This window comes from Oncorhynchus gorbuscha, linkage group LG15 (assembly GCF_021184085.1).
Source record: "Oncorhynchus gorbuscha isolate QuinsamMale2020 ecotype Even-year linkage group LG15, OgorEven_v1.0, whole genome shotgun sequence".
Lineage (NCBI taxonomy): Eukaryota > Metazoa > Chordata > Actinopteri > Salmoniformes > Salmonidae > Oncorhynchus > Oncorhynchus gorbuscha.
The window spans coordinates 10,694,532-10,721,220 of NC_060187.1; the positions used below are offsets into that span (position 1 = coordinate 10,694,532).

Genomic DNA, 26,689 nt, shown 5'->3' on the forward strand with positions numbered 1-26,689 from the left:
TCAAATTAGCTGTGTCTTTGGTGGTTTGACATAAATATGTGCTATGTTTTCGCCGTAAAACATTTTAGAAATCTGACTTGCTGGGTAGATGAACAAGGTGTTTACCTTTCATTTGAGCTATTGGACTTGTTAATGTGTGGAGGTTAAATATTTCTAAGAATATTTTTGAATTCCACGCGCCACCGTTCCAGCTGAACGTGGGAGGGGTAGTTCCCAAATGGGAACCATAACCCCCTTCTGGTTAACAGCTTCTACCCCTAAGCCATAAGACGGCTGAACAATTAATAAAATGGCCACCCGGACTATTTACATTGACAGCCTCCCATCCCCCTACCCCTTTGTCTTTACACTGCTGCTACTTGCTGTTATTATCTATGCAGTCACTTTACCCCTGCCTACATGAACTAATGACATTGACTAACCTGTACCACACCACATTGACTTGCTACTGTAGCCAATTGTAATGCCACCTGATCTTCAGGACATATTCACACACTGATTCATGTACCATCTTCTCGTTTCAGAACCCTACACTGTGGACGATCAGCTGATGAACACACAGAAAATCCAATTCATGCATCCTCAGAAAGATCCAACTAAACAATCTGTCAAACATGGGGACTATATCACTTTTAAGTGTACTGGTCATAGTAGACTTAGCCCAGGAAGTGTTGATTTTTGTCAGTAGTGTATACATGGGGTCATGAACTTGCCTCATTGCCAATAGTGGCTTCAGCTGACGGGAAGAGATGGCCACTGGCTTGTTGGACAAACATGTCAACAAATAACCCCTGTCAATAGTTTTCTTAATTTATTTTCAGCTTCATGATTGTCCAACATTAAATAAAGTGCCTCTGATTCTAATTTAATTTAATCAATTTAATTTAATAAAATCTCATTTACTCTAATCAAATCTAGTCTACTCTAATCTACTCTAATCCAATGTACTCTAATCTAAACGAATCTACTCTAATCTACTCTAATCCAATCTACTCTAATCCAATCTACTCTAATCTACTCTAATCTACTCTAATCTACTCTAATCCAATCTACTCTAATCCAATCTACTCTAATCTACTCTAATCTACTCTAATCTACTCTAATCCAATCTACTCTAATCTACTCTAATCCAATCTACTCTAATCTACTCTAATCTACTCTAATCCAATCTACTCTAATCTACTCTAATCCAATCTACTCTAATCTACTCTAATCTACTCTAATCTACTCTAATCCAATCTACTCTAATCTAATCTACTCTAATCCAATCTACTCTAATCCAATCTACTCTAATCTACTCTAATCCAATCTACTCTAATCTAATCTACTCTAATCTAATATGTATTATTTTAATTGTTCCCTGGAATATTATCCCATACACCATCAAACCTTCTCATCCATTACATTACATTACATTTAAGTCATTTAGCAGACGCTCTTATCCAGAGCGACTTACATATTCCCACTGGACACAGACGCCAAATCAACATATTTTCCACGTGGGTTCAATTTAATTGACATGGAAACAACGTTGATTCAACCAGTGTGTGCTCAGTGGGAAGTTAGTGGTGCTGGGGATGACATGATCAAAGTTCACTATAAAGAAACATGACGTATATTTTTAACAATATCAAAGCAGCCAGACAATATCTAGTAAAATGTCCTCGTGGTCCTTGCCAAGTATTTCAACTGCATCATCGTTACTGAGTGTCATAGATGTGTTCTTTGCATTCTACACATTGAGGCAGGAATATTGACCTTCAATTCTCATATGCAAGAAAAAGTTAAATGTAACATTGTGTGTTTTGTTTAGTTAGTAGGTCAGTGTTTCCCCTTCCCGCAACGTGGTTCCTTCTGTAGCTCAGTTGGTAGAGCATGGCGCTTGTAACACCAGGGTAGTGGGTTTGATTCCCGGGACCACCCATACTTAGAATGTATGCACACATGACTGTAAGTCGCTTTGGATAAAAGCGTCTGCTAAATGGCATATGTTATTATTATATTAACGTAGGTTTGATTGAATTCTAGTATTTGGGTCAGTCCCTCTGGACAGTGGTTCTTTTCAGTGCTCCCTGGGGGCTGGAACTCTGTAGACAAACATTAACTTTGGGATAGACACTGTTTATTTATCTTCTACTCCTTCCATTTTTACTGCATCTACCATTTGATCAACATGAAATCATCTCTGACTCTGCTGTGTCTGGTGGTATGGGTGAATGTGGATGCTTCATCAGCTCAGACTGGTAAGGATGTGTTTTCCTTCACTTTCTCACATGCTTGTAGTGCCCACATTGTGTTAGTATCCACCAATTGCTCTGTAAGAGCACTAGACTGTACAAAGTGAGCAAACGTAACTGATGTGTTTACTTTGCTACGTTTAGCTACTATTGTACATCATCATAGGGAAACAGCATATTACTCTTCTGATACGCAGGGAAAGTGACGACAATTTCTATTCCATATTCACTTTTTATGGTTTTGACAGGACTTCAGGAATACAAACTCAGCAAAAAAAGAAACGTCCTCTCACTGTCCACTGCGTTTATTTTCAGCAAACTTAACGTGTAAATATTTGTATGAACATAACAAGATTCAACAACTGAGACATAAACTGAACAAATTCCACAGACATGTGACTAACAAAAATGGAATGATGTGTCCGTGAACAAAGGGGAGGTCAAAATCAAAAGTAACATTCAGTATCTGGTGTGGCCACCAGCTGCATTAGGTACTGCAGTGCATCTCCTCCTCATGGACTGCACCAGATTTGCCAGTTCTTGCTGTGAATTGTTACCCCACTCTTCCACCAAGGCACCTGCAAGTTCCAGGACATATCTGGGGGGAATTGCCCTAGATCCAACAGGTCCCAGACATGCTCAATTCGATTGAGACCCGGGCTCTTTGCTGGCCATGGCAGAACACTGATATTCCTATCTTGCAGGAAATCACGCACAGAACGAGAAGTATGGCTGGTGGCATTGTCATGTTGGAGGGTCATGTCAGGATGAGCCTGCAGGAAGGGTACCACATGAGGGAGGAGGATTTCTTCCCTGTAATGCACAGCGTTGAGATTGCCTGCAATGACAACAAGCTCAGTCCGATGATGCTGTGACACACCGCCCCAGACCATGACGGACCCTCCACCTCCAAATCGATCCCGCTCCAGAGTACAGGCCTCGGTATAACCATCATTCCTTCAATGATAACCACGAATCCGAACATCACCCCTGGTGAGACAAAACCGCATCTTGTCAGTGAAGAGCACTTTTGCCAGTCCTGCCTGCTCCAACGACGGTGGGTTTGTGCCCATAGCCAACGTTTTTGCCGGTGATGTCTGGTGAGGTCCTGCCTTACAACAGGCCTTCAGGCCCTCAGGCCTTCCTCTTTCAGCCTATTGCGGACAGTCTGAGCACTGATGGAAGGATTGTGCGTTCCTGGTGTAACTCGGGCAGTTGTTGTTGCCATCCAATGTAAAGAGTAAATAATAAAACTCTGCAAAAAAAATCCCCTCCAAAAACCAACTCAGTGCCAAAATGGCAAGTGTGGTCTTTTATGTGGTTCCTAGCGGTCTGTATCAGTTTCTAGTGGTTTCTAGCTCTGTCTAGCAGTTTTTAGTGTTTTCTAGCGGTTACAAGCGAGCGAAGATGATAATGTACATGATATCAACATAGAAGTATATTTTCTGGGTGATTTAAATATTGACTGGCTATCATCAAGCTGCCCACTCAGGAAAAAACTTCAAACTGTTACCAGTGCCTGCAATCTGGATTAGGTTGCCAGTCAACCTGCCAGGGTAGTTACAAACGGTACAGGATTTAAATCATCAACATGTATTGATCACATCTTTACTAACGCTGTAAATATATACTTTAAAGCAGTATCCTAATCCATAGGATGCAGTGATCACAATATAATAGTCATATCTAGGATAACCACAGTTCCAAACGCTGGGCCTAATATAGTGTATAAGGTCATAAAACAAGTTTTGTAGTGATTCATATGTTGATGATGTAAAGAATATTTGCTGGTCTGTGTTGTGTAATGAGGAGCACTTAAAAAATAAAGGAGAGCAGCACAATTGAGGATCTCAGATGCAAAAATATTTATGTCCAACGTTTTGCCAGACAAGCTGTCTTCATCATATCCTGACATTTACCCTGATGAAGACAGCTTGTCTGTCATACCCTGATGAAGACAGCTTGTCTGTCGAAATGTTGAACATAAATATTTTTGCATCTGATCTCCTAGAGTGTGCGGCTCTCCTTTACTTTTTAAGTGTTCCACTCCGCTAGCCGGCACCTCGCTGCACTTGATGCATTTATGTAACTACTTATTCCAGTTAGTAATAAGCATGCACCCATTAAGAAAATGACTGGAAAAACGGTTACATCCCCTTGGATTGATGAGGAATTGAAAAAAAAAGTATGGTTGAGAGGGATGAGGCAAAAGGTTTGCCAAATAAGTCTGGCTGCACAAGCGATTGGCAAACGTACTACAAATTAAGAGATCATGTAAACTAAATTTAAAAAACTACACAATGAAACAAATATATAAAGAATATATAAAGAATGATAGTAAAACGTTATGGAGCACCTTACATTACATTTTTTGGGGAAAAAGCCAACTCGGCTCCTTCATTCATTGAATGAGATGGCTCATTCATCACAAAGCACACTGATATTGAAACCTACTTTAATGACCTTTTCATTGGCAAAGAAAAGCAAACTTAGGGATGACATATACCAGCAACAAACACTGGCACTACACATTCAAGTAGATCGGACCAAAAGTACAAGAATTGTACTTTAGAATTTTGTAAAGTCAGTGTGGAATAGGTGAAAAAATATTTTTGTCTGTCAACAATGACAAGCCTCCGGGGTCTGACAATCTGGATGGAAAATTATTGAGGATAATAGCAGATGATATTGCCACATCTTCAATTTAAGCCTACTAGAGAGTGTGTGCCCTCAGGCCTGGAGGGAAGCTAAAGTAATCCCGCTACCCAAGAATATTAAAGCCCCCTTTACTGGCTCAAATAGCTGACCAATCAGCCTGTTACCAACCCATAATAAACTTCTGGAAATAATTGTGTTTGACCAGATACAAACCTCGTCCACAGGCTATTGCACACATATAAGCCTGGGATATCAACCATTCAAAGTTGGCCTTAGTGGGAGTGACCATAGAATTGTATGGGAATGACCTTACTGAATAAAGAATTTGTTATCATGTCCTTTGACAACAAAAAGTTAACACAGCCACAAAGTCATAAACTCTGCCCAGTTCCACAATTTCCCTTCCTCGAGTTTCAGTTTAAACTTAATACTAACCTTTACCACACTGCTCACCTTATGCCTAACCCTAACCAATTTTGACTTTGTGGTTTTGCTATCTAGTGGAAACCATTCCCCTAGCCTCAAGAGAGAGAAAAAACAACAAGCCCTAATTTCCATCTAGCTAATTATCAAAGGACAGAGCTAGTTAATGGCTTCACACAGATGAATAAAGACTACACACTTATAATCTTTGGTCGATTGTGGGGAGAACTATCCCAATAAGAGCTACAAACACAATCTCTTTACTGCCAAGACGTCTGACTGACTAATGCACAAGACACATGGGGGAAGTTCTTGTAGAGATGATTGGTTGGTAGATTAAGCCAATGAGTAATGCACATGGAGATTATTTTATCATATTTGACATAGTGGGTTATGTCACATTGGACCTTGGTGATTATTTCACACAGTTATGTCCCATTTATGAACCATTTATAAAGCATGACATACTGTTGTAGATGATTTGTAACACATGTATGTAGTGCTGATGAAAACATCATGAAGGTTTTATAAACTGAATGTCATTTGAAGCGGGACCATCTCAGTCAATGTAGTTAGTTGCACTTTGACAGTTCAAACATGCTGTGCTTCATCTGCAGAGTATTGTGGTAAGCCTGAGGGTGAAGGGAGGAGATTGCTGCCGATTCCTGATCGAGAACGTTATGAAAATGGGGACCAAGTGGAGTATGGATGTCTTGCAACTTGTAAGAACGGAGAGTGGGATAAGACCATCAAGGGCAAAGGTCAGTTTAAAGGCGCAATCTGCAGTTGCTACACCCATTGTTGGACTTCTAAATGAATTACATGGACCAAATGATTCTTGAAGAACATAACTTATAAATGACTCATGAGCTCAGTTCAACTGTCGCACCTCATCATAACCCAAAATATAAGATTGTTTTACTCCTTTGTTTGTAAACAAAGTAAATGTAAACAAACACTATATAGCCTCAATAGATGGTTCAAAGTATAATGTTGATATCATGGATGGTCTATCCTTGCATCTATAGCTCTGTCTATGAATTTGAGAGTGGTAACATTTCATCCCTCAGCTTTTAACCAACACAGGGGTGGGGATGCTCTTTCTTCTTGTGTGTTTAATGTCTATGACATTACTATAGTACTGTAAACATTGAAGTGATTATTGCGTTTACTACATTTCAGGGCTTGACATTAACTTTATTACCAACTTGTCCTTTGGAAAAGTAAGACAGATTTTTGACTTGTGTGAAAGCTCAAGTCCAAATTGTATTGTATGATTTTACAAAATGAAATACATTAGTATCATTATTATTACCATACAGAGAATGAGACAAAACTGTAGAATACCATCTCTCTAGAGCTTGGTAATATTATTGTTGTTGTTATTGATATTGTTGCTAGATAGCAAAGTAATTGATCTAACAGTGAATGTAATGTCCAACAATACCTGTCCGTTGGTAGACCTATATAGAGTATATATTCACTACAAACAGCACGCTCCACTCCGTTCCACTCGTGCATCATCTCAATTACATTCTCTGTTTGTAAAGTGGTACCATTTCCTTATTATTTAATGTTGAGAATATGTGCTAAACTCACAGAAAGCTGGAACTCCACTCGCTTTAAAAATAATTGTTTAAAAAACAGCTTTTCCCTCAATGACATATTGAATGTTGCTCTCTCTCCTGGAGCAACATCCCCCTTGACGTTTCATGCCCGTAAGAAACCTGTTTGCAGACAAAATAATAGCTAAAACTGAGCAAATAACTCACTAAGTACACTACAGTGCATTCGGAAAGTATTCATACCCATTGAATTTTTCCACATTTTGTTACGTTACAGCCTTATTCTAAAATGGTTTAAATAAATAAATCTACACGCAATACCGCACAATGACAAAGTGATAAGAGATTTCTAGAAATTTGGGAACATTTGTTTAAAACAAAAAACATAAATACCTTACTTACATATGAGACTCAAAATCCTTTTTCCATTGATAATCCTTGAGATGTTTCTACAACTTGATTGGAGTCCACCTGTGGTAAATTACATTTATTGTACATGATTTGGAAAGGCACACACCTTTCTAAATAAGGTCCCACTGTTGACAGTGCATGTCAGAGCAAAAACCAAGACATGTGTGTCCGTAGAGATCTGAGACAGGATTGTGTCGAGGCACAAATCTTGGGAAGGGTATCAAAAAATGTCTTTCGAACATTGAAGCTACCCATGAATACAGTAACCTCCACATTATTAAGTGGGAGAAGTTTGGAAAGACCAAGACTATTCTTAGAGCTGGCCGCCTGGCCAAACTGAGTAATAGGGGGAGAAGGGCCTTGATCGGGGAGGTGACCAAGAACCCGATGGTCAGTCTGACAGTGCTCCAAAGTTCATCTGTGGAGATGGGAGAACCTTCCAGAAGGACAAGGCAAAGGGTCTGAATAGTAATTGTTATACTTTTCAAAAATGGCTAAAAAACAGTTTTTGCTTTGTAATCATAGGGTGTAGATTGATGAGGGAAAAAAACAATACATTTTAGAATAATTGAGAATAAATATGGAAAAAGTCAAGGGGTCTGAATACTTTCCGAATATAGTGTACAAAAATGTGATTGAAAAACTGCTCGTGGCTCTCAATGCAATACAATCATTATATTCTGATGTGCCTTATTTTATTTTAACTGTTTTTTTTTTAACTAGGTAAGAACAAATTCTTACTTTCAATGACTGCCAAGGAACAGTGGGTTAACTGCCTTCTTCAGGGGCAGAACGACTGATTTTATACCTTGTCAGCTCAGGGATTCAATCTTGCAACCTTTCGGTTAATAGTCCAACGCTCTACCCACTAGGCTATGCTGCCGCCCCAAATTGTGAGAACAGTGCGCAACACATCACATCACATCCGGAGGACACTTTGATTCAATTCTGATCTGAGTAATTGTTTGATGTTATTATTATTATTTTTTAAAACTTCCATTCGAACAACTTAAGTCTATATTTTGCTTGCTCGACTATTTTGATTTTCACTTGTCATGTACAAGCTTTAATGTCGAACCTTGCAATTGGATTGATATTTCCACACAGAGTAACACGTTACACTGTTTTTACAAGATGTGGTGGAAATGGAGGAGCCAAAAGAGTGTATGGAGGAGGGTATTTGTCCATGTCTGTGCTTCACTTGCAGATTACTGTAGTAAACCTGAGGGTGCAGACACCAGAATGCTGGTGATTCCTGACCGAGAGAGATATGAAAATGGAGACAAAATAGATTATGGATGCCTTATTGGCACAAACAGAGGCTCAAGAGGAAAAGCAACTTGCAAGAACGGAGAGTGGAGTAAGACAATCGAGTGCCAAGGTAAGTCTGTAGGACTGTATTTTAAAGTACAGAAAGTACCAGGTATTTACATGAACATACGGTAATTAGACAATTATTAGCTATGAATAATTGATTCATTTGAACCCATACCACTGGGTACCGTTATCTTGGTACAAGGAAGTTACCAGAAAAAAAATCTTCACATTTAAAAATTAATCAGGCAAGTCAGTTAAGAACAAATTCTTCTTTAAAATGATGGCCTACCGGGGAACAGTGGGTTAACTGCCTTGTTCAGGGGCAGAATGACAGATTGTTTACTTGTCAGCTCTGGGATTCGATCCAGCAACCTTTCAGTTACTGGCCCAACGCGCTAACCACTAGGCTATCTGCCGCCCCAATTATGTTTCAGTCCCATAAAATAATGTAACGGTAAGTCAAGGGGGGCAAAGTACGACCCACATCCCTCTCCCGGGCCCTTTAATTAAATAAATAAAAATCTTTTTTATTCCTTTTGTCTCCCCAATTTCATGGTATCCAATTGGTAGTTATAGTCTTGTCCCATCATTGCAACTTCCGTACGGACTCGGGAGAGACAAAGGTTGAAAGCCGCGCGTCCTCCGAAACACAACCCAGTCAAACCGCACTGCTTCTTGACACAATGTCCACTTAACCTGGAAGCCAGCTGCACCAATGTGTCGGAAGAAACAGTGTACACCCGGCCATACTGTGTCAGCGTGCATGCGCCTGGCCATACTGTGTCAGCGTGCATACGCCTGGCCATACTGTGTCAGCGTGCATGCGCCTGGCCATACTGTGTCAGCGTGCATACGCCTGGCCATACTGTGTCAGCGTGCATGCGCCTGGCCATACTGTGTCAGCGTGCATGCGCCTGGCCATACTGTGTCAGCGTGCATGCGCCTGGCCCACCCAATGTTTTTCCGTAATTGTTTAGTCTCAAAGCAGCATTTGCTAAATGTGCATTGTCATTGCCACCAACAAGAGGAACCAGTTACACACCTGCTGACAGAAATCTGTTCTTTCCTGATGAAAGTCTAACGGTGACCTGTGACTCAGGATTCTGGAACTTTTTCTCACATCAGACTGAAAATACAATAACCTGCAAAGAGGACGGAAAGTGGTCATCTTCTACAGATTGTGAACGTATGTTCATACTCAAATCAAAACACATTTTATTTGTCACATGATTGGTAAACAACAGGTGTAGGCTAACAGTGAAATGCTTACTTCTGGGTCATTTTTCAACCATGTAGATTTAAAGATAAAAAGTCAAATGAAAATAGAATGTGACAAATGGAGTACAAAGTTAATAACAAATAACGATAAAACAAGTAAAAAATAACATGGCTCTATACAGGGAGCAATTGTACAAAGTCGACATGCAGGAATACGTGGTAATTGAGGTAGTTATGTCCACATAGGAAGGGGTAAAGTGACTAGGCAACAGGATTGATAATACACAGTAGCAGCAGTGTACTGTAGGTAGGGGTAAAGTGACTAGGCAACAGGATTGATAATACACAGTAGCAGCAGTATACTGTAGGTAGGGGTAAAGTGACTAGGCAACAGGATTGATAATACACAGTAGCAGCAGTGTACTGTAGGTAGGGGTAAAGTGACTAGGCAACAGGATTGATAATACACAGTAGCAGCAGTATACTGTAGGTAGGGGTAAAGTGACTAGGCAACAGGATTGATAATACACAGTAGCAGCAGTATACTGTAGGTAGGGCAACAGGATTGATAATACTGTGACTAGGCAACAGGATTGATAATACACAGTAGCAGCAGTATACTGTAGGTAGGGGTAAAGTGACTAGGCAACAGGATTGATAATACACAGTAGCAGCAGTATACTGTAGGTAGGGGTAAAGTGACTAGGCAACAGGATTGATAATACACAGTAGCAGCAGTGTACTGTAGGTAGGGGTAAAGTGACTAGGCAACAGGATTGATAATACACAGTAGCAGCAGTATACTGTAGGAAGGGGTAAAGTGACTAGGCAACAGGATTGATAATACACAGTAGCAGCAGTATACTGTAGGTAGGGGTAAAGTGACTAGGCAACAGGATTGATAATACACAGTAGCAGCAGTATACTGTAGGTAGGGGTAAAGTGACTAGGCAACAGGATTGATAATACACAGTAGCAGCAGTATACTGTAGGTAGGGGTAAAGTGACTAGGCAACAGGATTGATAATACACAGTAGCAGCAGTATACTGTAGGTAGGGGTAAAGTGACTAGGCAACAGGATTGATAATACACAGTAGCAGCAGTATACTGTAGGTAGGGGTAAAGTGACTAGGCAACAGGATTGATAATACACAGTAGCAGCAGTATACTGTAGGTAGGGGTAAAGTGACTAGGCAACAGGATTGATAATACACAGTAGCAGCAGTGTACTGTAGGTAGGGGTAAAGTGACTAGGCAACAGGAGTGATAATACACAGTAGCAGCAGTGTATGTGGTGAGTGTGAAGGTGTGTGCTACCACTTGAACTTGCGGTAGCAGAGAGAACAGTCTATGGCTTGGGTGGCTGGAGACTTTGACACATTTTTGGACCTTCCTCTCTGATGTAAAGGGCCATACTCACCACCCTCTGTAGTGCCTTGCTGTTGGGTGCCATGCAGTTTCCACACCAAGCGGTGATGCAGTCAGTCAAGATGCTCTGAATGGTGCAGCTGTTAAACTTTTTGAGGATCTGAGGGCCCATGCCAAATCCTTTCCTGTAGTTCACAATAAGTTTGTTTGTCTTGCTCACATTGAGGTGGAGGTTGTTGTCCTGGCACCACACTGCCAGGTCTCTGACCTCCTCCCTATAGGCTGTCTCATCATCATCGGTGATCAGGCCTACCATCATGTGTCGTCACCAAACTTAATGATGGTGTTGGAGTTATGCGTGGCCACACAGTCTTGCGTGAATAGGGAGTACATGAGGGGACTAAGCACGCACCCGAGGGGCCCCGTGTTGAGGGTCAGTGTGGCAGATGTGTTGGGGGCGGCCCCTCTCCGGAAGTCCAGGATCCAGTTGCAGAGGGAGGTGTTCAGTCCCAGGGACCTTAGCATAGTGATGAGCTTGGAGGGCACTATGGTGTTGAACGCTGAGCTATAGTCAATGAACAGTATTCTCACATAGGTGTTCCTTTTGTCCAGGTGGGAAAGGGCAGGCATCTGTTGATCTGTTGGGGTGGTATTTGAATTGGAGCGGGTCCAGGGTTTCTGAGATGATGGTGTTCATGTGAGCCATGATCAGCCTTTCAAAGCATTTCATGGCTACAAATGTGAGCGTTACGAGACGGTAGTCATTTAGGCAGGTTACCTTGTCGTTCTTGGGCACAGTGGTCTGCTTGCAACCAGAAGTATGTGGACAACTCCTCGTCAAACATCACATTCCAAAATTGTGAAATGTCACGCCATGATCTGTTTCACATGTCCTTGTGCTTGTCTCCACCCTCTCCAGGTGTCACTCATGTGACACCTCTGTGCCAGTTCATCTTGTTTGCCAAGTCAACCAGCGTTTATCTCCTAGCTCCTATTTTTTCCCTCGTCTCTGTTTTTTCCAAGTCCTCCTGGTTTTGACCCTGTCCTGACACCAAACCCGCCTGTCTGACCATTCTTCCTGCCCCGACCTCGAGCCTGCCTAACACCTTGTACTGTTTGGAGACGGACATGGTTACTGAACCCCTGCCTGTCCTGACCTCGAGACTGTCTAACGCCCTGTACTGTTTGGACTCTGACCTGGTTTATGAACTCTCGCCTGTACCCGATCTGCCTTTTGCCTATCCCTTGGGTTATAATAGTTATTGGAGCTCAACCATCTGCCTCCTGTGTCTGCATATGAGTCTCGACTTGTGCCCTTATATTAATATGGTGTTGGTCCCCCCTTTGCTGCTATAACAGCCTCCACTCTTCTGGGAAGGTTTTCCACTAGATGTTGGAAAATTGCTGCAGGGTATTGCTTCCATTCAGCCACAAGAGCATTAATGAGGTCAGGCACTGATGTTGGGCGATTAGGTCTGGCTCGCAATCGGTATTCTCTGATTGAGAACCATACTTCAGTAGCCCTTTTTTCCCCCTGTCTTTGTGGGAAGTTGACTTTGTTTAGGGCACATAGCCTTTAGCCTTTTGTTTTTGTAGTGTTTATTGTTTTGTTCGGTGTCATTTTTATTAATAAAAGAAAATGTATGTTCACCACGCTGCACCTTGGTCCTCTTCTTACAACAGCCGTGACAGGTACTGTATTCTCATGGTACTGTATTATGTTTCTGTATCTTGGTACTGTATTAACATGGTATTGTATCATCATGGTATTGTATTATCATGCTACTGTATTGTCATGGTATTGTATTATCATGGTACTGTATCATTGTAATGTATTTACATGGTACGGGATTATGATCCCTGTTTAATCTAGCAAGCTGTCCTGATCCTCCTCCCATTACTAATGGAGATTTCACCAAGGAAAAGAGAGATGTTGAAGGTGTAATTATAGAGGTGTCCTACCAATGCAAAATAACGTTTACACTGAGTTCCAAAGGCAGCATCAGATGTCTGAATGGAAAATGGCCGAGTCCTCCAAAGTGTTTACGTAAGTACATTATTTTCAACTGGTCTGAACATGGTGTTATATCTACATGTCAAGTGTATATAAATGCATGAATATGTACTGCACACTAAGTTAATGAAAAAATGACTGGGTTTCATTTCCATCAGGGCAATGTGAGATTTCCACTTTTGATGCAGAGTACAATCTACAGAATGTACCCGAGAAAGATAAGATTGCGCACGGTGAAAAAAAGACTCTTCATTGCAAAGAGGGATATTACCATAAATTGAAACGTTATTCACCATGGAATATAGAAGACATTGAGGTGAAGTGTGATGATGGAGAGTTACAGTATGGAGAACACAAACCTATATGTAAGTTCATGTCATGTAAAGGAACACCCATCAGTGTAAGATAGTCATTCTCTCAACATTAAGAGTTTATGTCATGCTGGTGATAGAGGACCCAAAAGCGACTTAACAGAAACAGAGTTTATTCAAGTCCAAACAGGGAATAACAGAAATCCTCTAGTCTGTAGAGGGGAATAACAAGAGAAGCGGCCACAGACTGCAGGTCGCTTCGGGTAGGCGCAGGCCGTAGTTGACAGAGACACCTGCTCACACGCAGCATCTGATGAAGGCAAAAAACACGACAGGACAGGGCGAAACACAATCACAGCACGGTGAATACTAAACAAGGAACCGACGGGACAGGAACGGAACACAAAGGAATAAATAGGGAATCTAATCAGGGGAAAGGATCGGGAACAGGTGTGGGAAGACTAAATGATGATTAGGGGAATAGGAACAGCTGGGAGCAGGAACGGAACGATAGAGAGAAGAGAGAGCGAGAGAGTGAGAGGGGGAGGGGGAGAGAGAGGGATAGAAAGAGGGAAAGAACCCAATAAGACCAGCAGAGGGAAACGAACAGAATGGGGAGCACAGGGACAAGACATGATAATAAATGACAAACATGACAGTACCCCCCCACTCACCGAGCGCCTCCTGGCGCACTCGAGAGGAATCCTGGCGGCAACGGAGGAAATCATCGATGAGTGAACGGTCCAGCACGTCCCGAGACGGAACCCAACTCCTCTCCTCAGGACCGTAACCCTCCCAATCCACTAAGTATTGGTGACCCCGTCCCCGAGAACGCATGTCCATGATCTTATGTACCTTGTAAATAGGTGCGCTCTCGACAAGGACGGGAGGGGGAGGGAAGACGAACGGGGGTGCGAAGAAAGGGCTTAACACAGGAGACATGGAAGACAGGATGGACGCGACGAAGATGTCGCGGAAGAAGCAGTCGCACAGCGACAGGATTGACGACCTGGGAGACACGGAACGGACCAATGAACCGCGGAGTCAACTTACGAGAAGCTGTCGTAAGAGGAAGGTTGCGAGTGGAAAGCCACACTCTCTGGCCGCAACAATACCTTGGACTCTTAATCCTGCGTTTATTGGCGGCTCTCACAGTCTTCCCCGCAGACAAAGGCAGACCGGTAGTGAAGCCTAAGGCGATGTGAGACCATGGTCGAGAAGGAATGGGGAGCGGTCTGAGACGACCGGCAGGAGGAGAGTTACCCGACTTAGTCTGCGCGCAGTCCGAACAAGCAGCCACGAAACGGCGCGTGTCACGCTCCTGAGTCGGCCACCAAAAGCGCTGGCGAATAGACGCAAGAGTGCCTCGAACACCGGGATGACCAGCTAACTTGGCAGAGTGAGCCCACTGAAGAACAGCCAGACGAGTGGAAACAGGAACGAAAAGGAGGTTACTAGGACAAGCGCGCGGCGACGCAGTGTGCGTGAGTGCTTGCTTAACCTGTCTTTCAATTCCCCAGACTGTTAACCCGACAACACGCCCATAAGGAAGAATCCCCTCGGGATCAGTAGAAGCCACAGAAGAACTAAACAGACGGGATAAGGCATCAGGCTTGGTGTTCTTGCTACCCGGACGGTAAGAAATCACAAACTCGAAACGAGCGAAAAACAACGCCCAACGAGCTTGACGGGCATTAAGTCGTTTGGCAGAACGGATGTACTCAAGGTTCTTATGGTCTGTCCAAACGACAAAAGGAACGGTCGCCCCCTCCAACCACTGTCGCCATTCGCCTAGGGCTAAGCGGATGGCGAGCAGTTCACGGTTACCCACATCATAGTTGCGCTCAGATGGCGACAGGCGATGAGAAAAATAAGCGCAAGGATGAACCTTATCGTCAGACTGGAAGCGCTGGGATAGAATGGCTCCCACGCCTACCTCTGAAGCGTCAACCTCGACAATGAATTGTCTAGTGACGTCAGGAGTAACGAGGATAGGAGCGGACGTAAAACGTTCTTTTAGAAGATCAAAAGCTCCCTGGGCGGAACCGGACCACTTAAAACACGTCTTGACAGAAGTAAGAGCTGTGAGAGGGCAGCAACTTGACCGAAATTACGAATGAAACGCCGATAGAAATTAGCGAAACCTAAAAAGCGCTGCAACTCGACACGTGACCTTGGAACGGGCCAATCACTGACAGCTTGGACCTTAGCGGAATCCATCTGAATGCCTTCAGCGGAAATAACGGAACCGAGAAAAGTAACGGAGGAGACATGAAAAGAGCACTTCTCAGCCTTTACGTAGAGACAATTCTCTAAAAGGCGCTGTAGAACACGTCGAACGTGCTGAACATGAATCTCGAGTGACGGAGAAAAAATCAGGATATCGTCAAGATAGACAAAAACAAAGATGTTCAGCATGTCTCTCAGAACATCATTAACTAATGCCTGAAAAACAGCTGGCGCATTGGCGAGACCGAACGGCAGAACCCGGTACTCAAAATGCCCTAACGGAGTGTTAAACGCCGTTTTCCACTCGTCCCCCTCTCTGATGCGCACGAGATGGTAAGCGTTACGAAGATCCAACTTAGTAAAGCACCTGGCTCCCTGCAGAATCTCGAAGGCTGATGACATAAGGGGAAGCGGATAACGATTCTTAACCGTTATGTCATTCAGCCCTCGATAATCCACGCAGGGGCGCAGAGTACCGTCCTTCTTCTTAACAAAAAGAACCCCGCCCCGGCCGGAGAAGAAGAAGGCACTATGGTACCGGCGTCAAGAGACACAGACAAATAATCCTCGAGAGCCTTACGTTCGGGAGCCGACAGAGAGTATAGTCTACCTCGAGGAGGAGTGGTCCCCGGAAGGAGATCAATACTACAATCATACGACCGGTGAGGAGGAAGGGAGTTGGCTCGGGACCGACTGAAGACCGTGCGCAGATCATGATATTCCTCCGGCACTCCTGTCAAATCGCCAGGTTCCTCCAGAGAAGTAGGGACAGAAGAAACGGGAGGGATGGCAGACATTAAACACTTCACATGACAAGAAACGTTCCAGGATAGGATAGAATTACTAGACCAATTAATAGAAGGATTATGACATACTAGCCAGGGATGACCCAAAACAACAGGTGTAAACGGTGAACGGAAAATCAAAAAAAGAAATAGTCTCACTGTGGTTACCAGATACTGTGAGAGTTAAAGGTAGTGTCTCAAATTTGATACTGGGAAGATGACTACCATCTAAGGCAAACATGGGCGTAGGCTTGTCTAACGGTCTGAAAGGAATGTTATGTTTCCGAACCCATGCTTCGTCCATGAAACAACCCTCAGCCCCAGAGTCAATCAAGGCACTGCATGTAGCACCCGAACCGGTCCAGCGAAGATGGACCGACATAGTAGTACAAGATCTAGATGAAGAGACCTGAGTAGTAGCGCTCACCAGTAGCCCTCCGCTTACTGATGGGCTCTGGCCTCTTACTGGACATGAATTAACAAAATGTCCAGCAACTCCGCAATAGAGGCACAGGCGGTTGGTGATCCTCCGTTCCCTCTCCTTAGTCGAGATGCGAATCCCTCCCAGCTGCATGGGCTCAGTCTCAAAGCCAGAGGAGGGAGATGGTTGTGATGCGGAGCAGGGAAACACCGTTGATGCGAGCTCTCTTCCACGAGCCCGGTGACGAAGATCTACCCGTCGTTCTATGCGGATGGCGAGAGCAATCAAAGAGTCCACATCTGAAGGAACCTCCCGGGAGAGAATCTCATCCTTAACCACTGCGTGGAGTCCCTCCAGAAAACGAGCGAGCAGCGCCGGCTCGTTCCACTCACTAGAGGCAGCAAGAGTGCGAAACTCAATAGAATAATCCGTTATGGACCGTTCACCTTGGCATAATGAAGCCAGGACCCTAGAAGCCTCCCTACCAAAAACTGAACGGTCAAAAACCCGAATCATCTCCTCTTTAAAGTTCTGGAACTTGTTAGAGCAATCAGCCCTTGCCTCCCAGATAGCTGTGCCCCATTCTCGAGCCCGGCCAGTAAGGAGTGAAATGACGTAAGCAACCCGAGCTCTCTCTCTAGAGTATGTGTTGGGTTGGAGAGAGAACACAATCTCACACTGCGTGAGAAAGGAGCGGCACTCAGTGGGCTGCCCGGAGTAGCAAGGTGGGTTATTAACCCTAGGTTCTGGAGGCTCGGCAGGCCAGGAAGTAACAGGTGGCACGAGACGTAGACTCTGGAACTGTCCAGAGAGGTCGGAAACCTGAGCGGCCAGGTTCTCCACGGCATGGCGAGCAGCAGACAATTCCTGCTCGTGTCTGCCGAGCATGGCTCCTTGGATCTTGACGGCAGTGTAACGAGCGTCTGAAGTCGCTGGGTCCATTCCTTGGTCGGTTCCTTCTGTCATGCTGGTGATAGAGGACCCAAAAGCGACTTAACAGAAACAGAGTTTATTCAAGTCCAAACAGGGAATAACAGAAATCCTCTAGTCTGTAGAGGGGAATAACAAGAGAAGCGGCCACAGACTGCAGGTCGCTTCGGGTAGGCGCAGGCCGTAGTTGACAGAGACACCTGCTCACACGCAGCATCTGATGAAGGCAAAAAACACGACAGGACAGGGCGAAACACAATCACAGCACGGTGAATACTAAACAAGGAACCGACGGGACAGGAACGGAACACAAAGGAATAAATAGGGACTCTAATCAGGGGAAAGGATCGGGAACAGGTGTGGGAAGACTAAATGATGATTAGGGGAATAGGAACAGCTGGGAGCAGGAACGGAACGATAGAGAGAAGAGAGAGCGAGAGAGTGAGAGGGGGAGGGGGAGAGAGAGGGATAGAAAGAGGGAAAGAACCCAATAAGACCAGCAGAGGGAAACGAACAGAATGGGGAGCACAGGGACAAGACATGATAATAAATGACAAACATGACAGTTTAACATCATCTAATATATGGAATGCATAAGTCCAGGATGCCCTGTGAGCTATCTACTGCAGATTAATACAATAGAAATGAAAAGCATTTTCTCATTTTGATCTAAAGCTTTTTTTATGAAAATCAATCCACCTGTTTGATCATATTCAATGAGACCACTAGTGTAACCTTCTGACTGTATAACCAAAATGATTTGTTCTTTGCTTTTTAGGTAGCCATCGTTATTCATAGGTAGATGATGAACATAATGGGTAAGTTAAATTAACAAGGAGAGTGGCATGTCTTTTAATCACACAAACCTTTCAAACAGTTATGAACAGTATAATAAAAGGTATTATGAACAGTATTACAAACAGTATTAGAAACAGTTATGAACAGTATAATGAACAGTATTACAAACAGCATTAGAAACAGTTATGAACAGTATAATGAACAGTATTACAAACAGTATTAGAAACAGTTATGAACAGTATAATAAAAGGTATTATGAACAGTATTACAAACAGTATTAGAAACAGTTATGAACAGTATAATGAACAGTATTACAAACAGCATTAGAAACAGTTATGAACAGTATTACAAACAGTATTAGAAACAGTTATGAACAGTATAATGAACAGTATTACAAACAGTATTAGAAACAGTTATGAACAGTATTACAAACAGTATTAGAAACAGTTATGAAAAGTATAATGAACAGTATTACAAACAGTATTAGAAACAGTTATGAACAGTATTACAAACAGTATTAGAAACAGTTATGAACAGTATAATGAACAGTATTACAAACAGTATTAGAAACAGTTATGAACAGTATAATAAAAGGTATTATGAACAGTATAACAAACAGTTATGAAAAGTATAATGAACAGTATTGTATTCAATGATATAAACAGTAATATGAATAGTATGTGATGGGGTTATCAGTGAAGCATAACAGAAACATGGAGTATAACATCACAGCAAGCAGCAGTCATTTCTCTAATCATTAAAACACAGTGAAAGTTCACATGGTTAAACACTGTCTACTCTCCTCTATAGTCGGAGCAATCAGCAGTATTACTCCACAGACTGATCTATAGTCGGAGCAATCAGCAGTATTACTCCACAGACTGATCTAAAGTAGGAGTGATCAGCAGTATTACTCTACATACTGATCTATAGTAGGAGTGATCAGCAGTATTACTCCACAGACTGATCTATAGTAGGAGTGATCAGCAGTATTACTCCACAGACTGATCTATAGTAGGAGTGATCAGCAGTATTACTCCACAGACTGATCTATAGTAGGAGTGATCAGCAGTATTACTCCACAGACTGATCTATAGTAGGAGTGATCAGCAGTATTACTCCACAGACTGATCTATAGTAGGAGTCATCAGCAGTATTACTCCAGACTGATCTATAGTATTAGTGATCAGCAGAATTACTCCAGACTGATCCATAGTATTAGTGATCAACCGGATTACTCCACAGACTGATATACAGTATTAGTGATCAGCAGAATTACTCCAGACTGATCCATAGTATTAGTGATCAGCAGTATTACTCCAAACTGATCTATATTGTTAGTGATCAGCAGTATTACTCCACATACTCTGATCTATAATATTAGTGATCAGCAGTATTACTCCAGACTGATCCATAGTATTAGTGATCAGCAATATTACTCCACAGACTCTGATTATCCTGTCATGTGATTTCATTCCTACAGAGTCATGATGTTTGGTCCATCAAATGCAAGAATCCTTACAAAGACGTCTTTATGTGCAAGGAGAACATATTTGCTTTTGTGGTGTCGTTGTCACTTGTTTAATTTAGGTTTAGAAAAAATGTGAGCCATCCAGTAATGGAGCACATGAGGTGTATTTTTCATCATTTGACTTTGTACCATTGTAACAAAATAACAGTATCTTTCTAATCATCTGTGTCAGCTTCACTATAACAGTACAGCTATCTAAAGCTAGACTAAAATGGTGCATTTGTTGTATTAGTACAAAGAGATGTGATTGTGTGAACATTCTATCAAGTTTATAAATTGCCTGGCTGGGCTGATGAGGCAGTGGATTGTGCAGTCAGTTGGAACAGAGTAAATAGGCATTTTAAAGTCATAGATTTAGCCGGTGGTAGCTTGTGGAATAGGCACCGGCTGGAATGCGGTCTTAACCAATCAGCATTCAGGATTAGACCGACACGCTCTATAATGTGTGAATATTATCCTGTATCTCCCAGCTGTGTGATTCATTACCTGAAGGTGTAATATAAGTGGACAACTGTTATGATTGTGATTGACCTTATCAAGACAATAAAGTCGTGGAAAAGAGATGACACGTTGTCTCCATGAGTCTTTACAAGGCTACAGTACAACAGAATAAGATTTACAGATGTTAACCTAACAAATGGACATTAAAGCTGACAAACTATTTCTCAGGTCAGTATCACTTGTCATTGATTATTCTTGTAAACCAGTTGTCTCTTATCATGCACCTATAGCTACTAGAGTAGATCTTCTCCAGGGTCTCAGGACAGTATAAGTAATGTCTCAGTTGGTCATGCTTTTTTGTTTTACTTTTTGCCTCTGGCAATCTCAGCTTACTGGAAGTGATTACTGGAAACTGTCTTGGACAAACACATCCATATATAATTGATTGTACAACATGAATGTGTTTTTATTTACTCTTTAGTCTGGGAATTTCAAGTATTTTATACGATACTGAAGCCACCAGACAATATCTGTTAAAATGTCCCTGTGGTGTTCCTTGCCATGTACTCCTGAACATTAAGGCAGGAATATTGACCTTCAATTATATGCAAGCAAACATTTGATATAATGTTAATGTTTTGTTTAGTTCATAGGCTAATAATGGACAAACCCTTGCATGAGGGGCTGCCGAGTGGTGCAGCGGTCTAAGGCACTGCATCTCAAATCAAATCAAATTTGATTTGTCACATACACATGGTTAGCAGACGCTAATGTGAGTGTAGCGAAATGCTTGTGCTTCTAGTTCCGACAATGCAGTAATAACCAACAAGTAATCTAGCTAACAATTCCAAAACTACTACCTTATAGACACAAGTGTAAGGGGATAAAGAATATGTACATAAAGATATATGAATGGGTGATGGTACAGAGCGGCATAGGCAAGATACAGTAGATGGTATTGAGTACAGTATATACATATGAGATGAGTATGTAAACAAAGTGGCATAGTTAAAGTGGCTAGTGATACATGTATTACATAAAGATGCAGTAGATGATATAGAGTACAGTATATACGTATACATATGAGATGAATAATGTAGGGTATGTAAACATTATATTAGGTAGCATTGTTTAAAGTGGCTAGTGATATATTTCACATCATTTCCCATCAATTCCCATTATTAAAGTGGCTGGAGTTGAGTCAGTGTGTTGGCAGCAGCCACTCAATGTTAGTGGTGGCTGTTTAACAGTCTGATGGCCTTGAGATAGAAGCTGTTTTTCAGTCTCTCGGTCCCAGCTTTGATGCACCTGTACTGACCTCGCCTTCTGGATGATATCGGGGGGAACAGGCAGTGGCTCGGGTGGTTGGTGTCCTTGATGATCTTTATGACCTTCCTGTGACATCGGGTGGTGTAGGAGTCCTGGAGGGCAGGTAGTTTGCCCCCGGTGATGCGTTGTGCAGACCTCACTACCCTCTGGAGAGCCTTACGGTTGTGGGCGGAGCAGTTGCCGTACCAGGCTGTGAGAGCTTGAGGCGGCACCCTGGTTCGATTCAAGGCTGTATCACAACCGGCAGTGATAGGGAGTAGCATAAGGCGGTGCACAATTTGCCCAGCGTCGTCTGGGTTTGCCCTGTGGAGGTGATCATTGTAAATAAAAATGTGTTCTTAACTGACGTGTTACGTACGTCTCTTGGAGGGAACGCAACACCCTGCTACAACTCAAGTCCCCGTGGAGTGAAAGAGGTATGTGATTGTAAGTGCGGGTAAGGATGACAGAGACTATATCCTTTTACAGGGAATTTATTTCCATAACATGGTAATGTGGGTAAAAGGGGCTGGACGGAACCAAAGCAAAGAAAGTAAAAGTTTGAGTCCTCTCCTACCCACTACATACCTAACCTTTCAGAACCTCCTGGCGCGACAACCAAAATACAGGGGGTAGTCCATCCAGGTCTTACCTAGTGTGCATAGACAGTAAATACTACAGGTTATGTATGCCCGCAGGGCTCTTGCCTAAACACCCCCCACCTCCCCTGGGAACAAATTACACAGAATAATACAAACTTTGGGAACAAAGCAATAGTTTCAATACCAAAAACACAGTCCTATTGGCATACACATACCCTAGAAGTAGCGGCTACAAAATTCTGTCGACAGCACTGTCACTGGGCAACAACCAACACAAGACATCAAAGAAGCTCTATGATATGGGGATGTGCTACTGAAATCAACAAGTAGCGGGAAACAATGCAATCTCAGGATGCAAAAATAGAATGTTAATTGGAATGTGAATTTTTAAAAATCAAGTAAGGTTAAAATGCCAGGATGTTATACTTGTTTCAGGTCTTCATTCAATAGAATTAGATGAACACTTTTCCACAATGCATTGGAAGGCCCTAGTTCTCTTCAAGTAGCCAAATAACAAAACTAAGCTACTTAATTCAAGCCAAAATCAAATCAAATTGTATTTGTCACTTGCGCCAAATAAAACAGATGTAATGTTACCTTACAGTGAAATGCTTACTTCCGAGCCCCTTACCGACAGTGCAGTTAAAATAAATACTGATAAGAATAAGAGATTCTAAGAGATAAGAGATAACAAGTAATTAAAGAGGAGAACTGTCTATGACTAGGGTGGCTGGAGTCTTTGCCAATTTTCAGGGCCTTCCTCAGACACCGACTGGTATAGAGGTCCTGGATGGCAGGAAGCTTGACCCCAGTGATGTACTGGGCCGTTTGCACTACACTCCGTTGTGCCTTGCGGTCGGAGGCCAAGCAGTTGCCATACCAGGCAGTGATGCAACCAGTCAAGAGGCTCTCGATGGTGCAGCTGTAGAACTTTTTGAGGATCTTGAGGAATTTCAAAAGATTTAAAAATGTAGAACCAGGAACAGATATAGCCCTTGGTTCACTCCCGACCTGACTGCCCTTAACCAATGCAAAAACATCCTGTGGCGTACAACATTAGCATCGAATAGCCCCCGCGATATGTAACTTTTCAGGGAAGTTAGGAACCAATATACACACGCAGTTAGGAAAGCAAATGATAGCTTTTTCAAACAGAAATTTGCATCCTGTTGCTCTAACTCCAAAAAGATCTGGGACATTGTAAAGTCCATGGAGAATAAGAGCACCTCCTCCCAGCTACCCTCTGCACTGAGGCTAGGAAACACTGTCACCACCGATAAATCCACGATAATTGAGAATTTCAAAAAGCATTTTTCTACGGCTGGCCATGCTTTCCATCTGGCTACTCCCACCCCAGTCAACAGCACTGCACCCCCCACAGCAACTTGCCCAAGCCTCCCCATTTCTCCTTCACCCAAATCCAGATAGCTGATGTTCTGAAAGAGCTGCAAAATCTGGACCCCTACAAATCAGCTCGGCTAGACAATCTGGACCCTCTCTTTCTAAAATTATCCGCCGCAATTGTTGTAACCACTATTCCTGGCCTGTTCAGCCTCTCTTTCGTATCGTCTGAGATCCCCACAGATTGGAAAGCTGCCGCAGTCATCCCCCTCTTCAAAGGGGAAACACTAAAGACCCAAACTGTTAAAGACCTGTATCTATCCTAGCCTGCCTTTCTAAGGTCTTTGAAATCCAAGTTAACAAACAGATTACCGAACATTTCGAATCCCACCATACCTTCTCCGCTATGCAATCTGGTTTCCGAGCTGGTCATTGGTGCACCTCGGCCACGCTCAAGGTCCTAAACAATATCATATTCTTATTATGTTTGATGTCTTTACTTAAAATAATAAAGTAGTAGTCAACCATGTTAATATTTCAGTAAAAACACAGATTTATGTGCTGTATCTGTGTTGTAATGATGTGTTTTTAGAGTATTGTGGGTAATACATTTAAAAAAAAATGTCATGCAAAGATGGATATTACCACAAAAAAAAACAATGGCTTCAAAGGAATACAATAAATTGAGATGGAATGTGTCTTTCATTCATAGTCATTCATTTTTTTTCAAAATAATCACATTTCCTGTTTTACACCAACTGGCTTTATCAATGTAATCATGTTGCATAAAACTGTAGCTATGTGAAAGGGTATAAAACAATGTAGCTAGTTGCAATTTGCAAAAAAATGAAAACAATGTTTAGTTGCAATTTGCAAAAAAACCGTCAACCTAAAACAGTCTCATTTAAACCCAAAATGAGACTGTTTGTAGGTTGAAAGGTGGTGACCTCTGGTTCATATTTACAGTATCTGGGAATATTATCCCCAATTTTTTATCTATTTAACAATATCCTTGATTAAAAATATTCATTTGTTCTTTGCCATCTATTTCAAAATATTCATGTGGTGTCACTCTTTCTTGAACATTAAGGCAGGAATATTGATTTCAATACATCTCAATGTTTTGTTTAGTGCCCTCCATTTCACTGAATGTTCTTGTACATTAAGGCAGGAATATTGGCTTTCAATTCTCATGGCAAGAAGACTAGCTCTGGAATGTTTTGTTTAGTTGGTACATAATATGGGCTTAACCTCACTGGTAACTAGCTCTAAACTATGCTCATTTAACTTTATCCATTACTACATGCTGTGCATACTTAACCTCAGTCACATACTTAACCTCACTGGTAATATATATGATAATAATATAATAATATAATAATAATAATAATAATATATGCCATTTAGCAGACGCTTTTATCCAACGACTTACAGTCATGTGTGAGATACATTCTAAAACGTATAGGCCTGGTCCCGGGGATCGAACCCACTACATAGGCTGCCTATAAACGCCAGATGCTCTAAACTAGCCTACACATGGGGACCTCACTACCCTGGTAGATGACACTAGCTCTAAAACTATCCTCAGGACCACAGGTAGATGAGACCTCACTGGTAGATGAACTATCCTCAGCCACATACTTTAACCTTACTGGTAGATGAGATTAGCTCTAAACTATCCTCAGCCACATGATTTAACCTAGTGGACTGGTAGATGAGATAGCTCTAAACTATCCTCAGCCACATACTTTAACCTCACTGGTAGATGAGGCAGCTCTAAACCTACAGTATGTATATTAGAATATTGTAGATATGTATGTATATTATTTAGCTAAATCAATAATTGCAACAGTAGGGATAGTGGAAGAACAAGTATAGGATAATATAGTCAATAGTTTTACATGTAAAAACAATAGGGAAGATTTCTGTTTGCTATTCCAATCGTATAGTTTATACTTTGTACCTTTTTGGGGGGTTGACAGGACAAAAAGACACAAACCAACAGACATTCCACAAATACACATGCATCCTTCCAGGGACCTACTCCCTCCACAGGACCAAAGTAATACCAAATGATGATTAGGGGAATAGGAACTTTGCGAGAGAGTGAGAGAGGGAGGGGGAGAGAGAGGGATGTATATTGGGAAGGTGATAATAAATGACAAAACATGTCATCATTAACGCAGAGGGATTTTGGAAAGCTGTCAAGAGTTGTATTCCAAATGTCAATATTGTCTGATTTTGCATGATGCAGTTGATTCCCATTCACAGATCATGGATCGACAGTTCAAGTTGATGCTATGTCTATTGAAGGAGGAAATTGCTGGACATATTCACACACTGATTCCTGGCAGACTGTATGGGGCTTGCCATCATGAGCAATTAGAGTTCTCTTGGCTGCTGTTAGGCCAAAGCCAAATTCTTCTTTCTTGTTGGACAAACATTGTATATTAGGTTCAGGTTTCATGATTGTCCATCATTAAATAAAGTGCCTCTGACTCATCTAAGTTCAGTTATCAATATTATCACCAGAAACAATATTGAAGCAATATTAAAGTATATACATGTGGTGTTCAACATACTACAAATGTTTTATTTAATTTAACCTTTATTTAGCCAGGTAGGCCTTCCCATTTTGCCCCTAGAAAACAAGGCTGAGTGAACAACATTCTGTTCCATAGACATGTCCATTTTATATAAGGGTTATGTAAGTACAGTATTTGAACATCTTTTTACTGATTCAATAATGACCATACATATGTTTTACCTGGTAACCCTCA

The 26,689-nt window shown here is 42.1% G+C and overlaps 1 protein-coding gene across 3 annotated transcripts in view; it reads left to right on the forward strand.

Annotated features, from left to right (window-relative positions):
• Positions 1-2,088: 2,088 nt before the first annotated feature.
• The window catches only part of LOC123996610 (complement factor H-like), a 45,954-nt gene continuing 21,353 nt past the window's right edge, over positions 2,089-26,689 (forward strand). The window contains exons 1-7 of one of the 3 annotated variants that reach the window (XM_046300113.1): positions 2,089-2,243; positions 5,936-6,079; positions 8,502-8,675; positions 13,072-13,245; positions 13,371-13,577; positions 18,667-18,706; positions 20,170-20,783. In XM_046300113.1, the coding sequence (XP_046156069.1) occupies positions 2,174-2,243; positions 5,936-6,079; positions 8,502-8,675; positions 13,072-13,245; positions 13,371-13,577; positions 18,667-18,686 (789 nt within the window). In that variant the 5' untranslated portion in view covers positions 2,089-2,173 and the 3' untranslated portion in view covers positions 18,687-18,706; positions 20,170-20,783. Of the gene's footprint in view, positions 2,244-5,935; positions 6,080-8,501; positions 8,676-13,071; positions 13,246-13,370; positions 13,643-18,454; positions 18,618-18,666; positions 18,707-20,169; positions 20,784-26,689 lie in introns of those variants that run through there. The other 2 variants (XM_046300112.1, XM_046300114.1) reach the window with 2 other exon arrangements.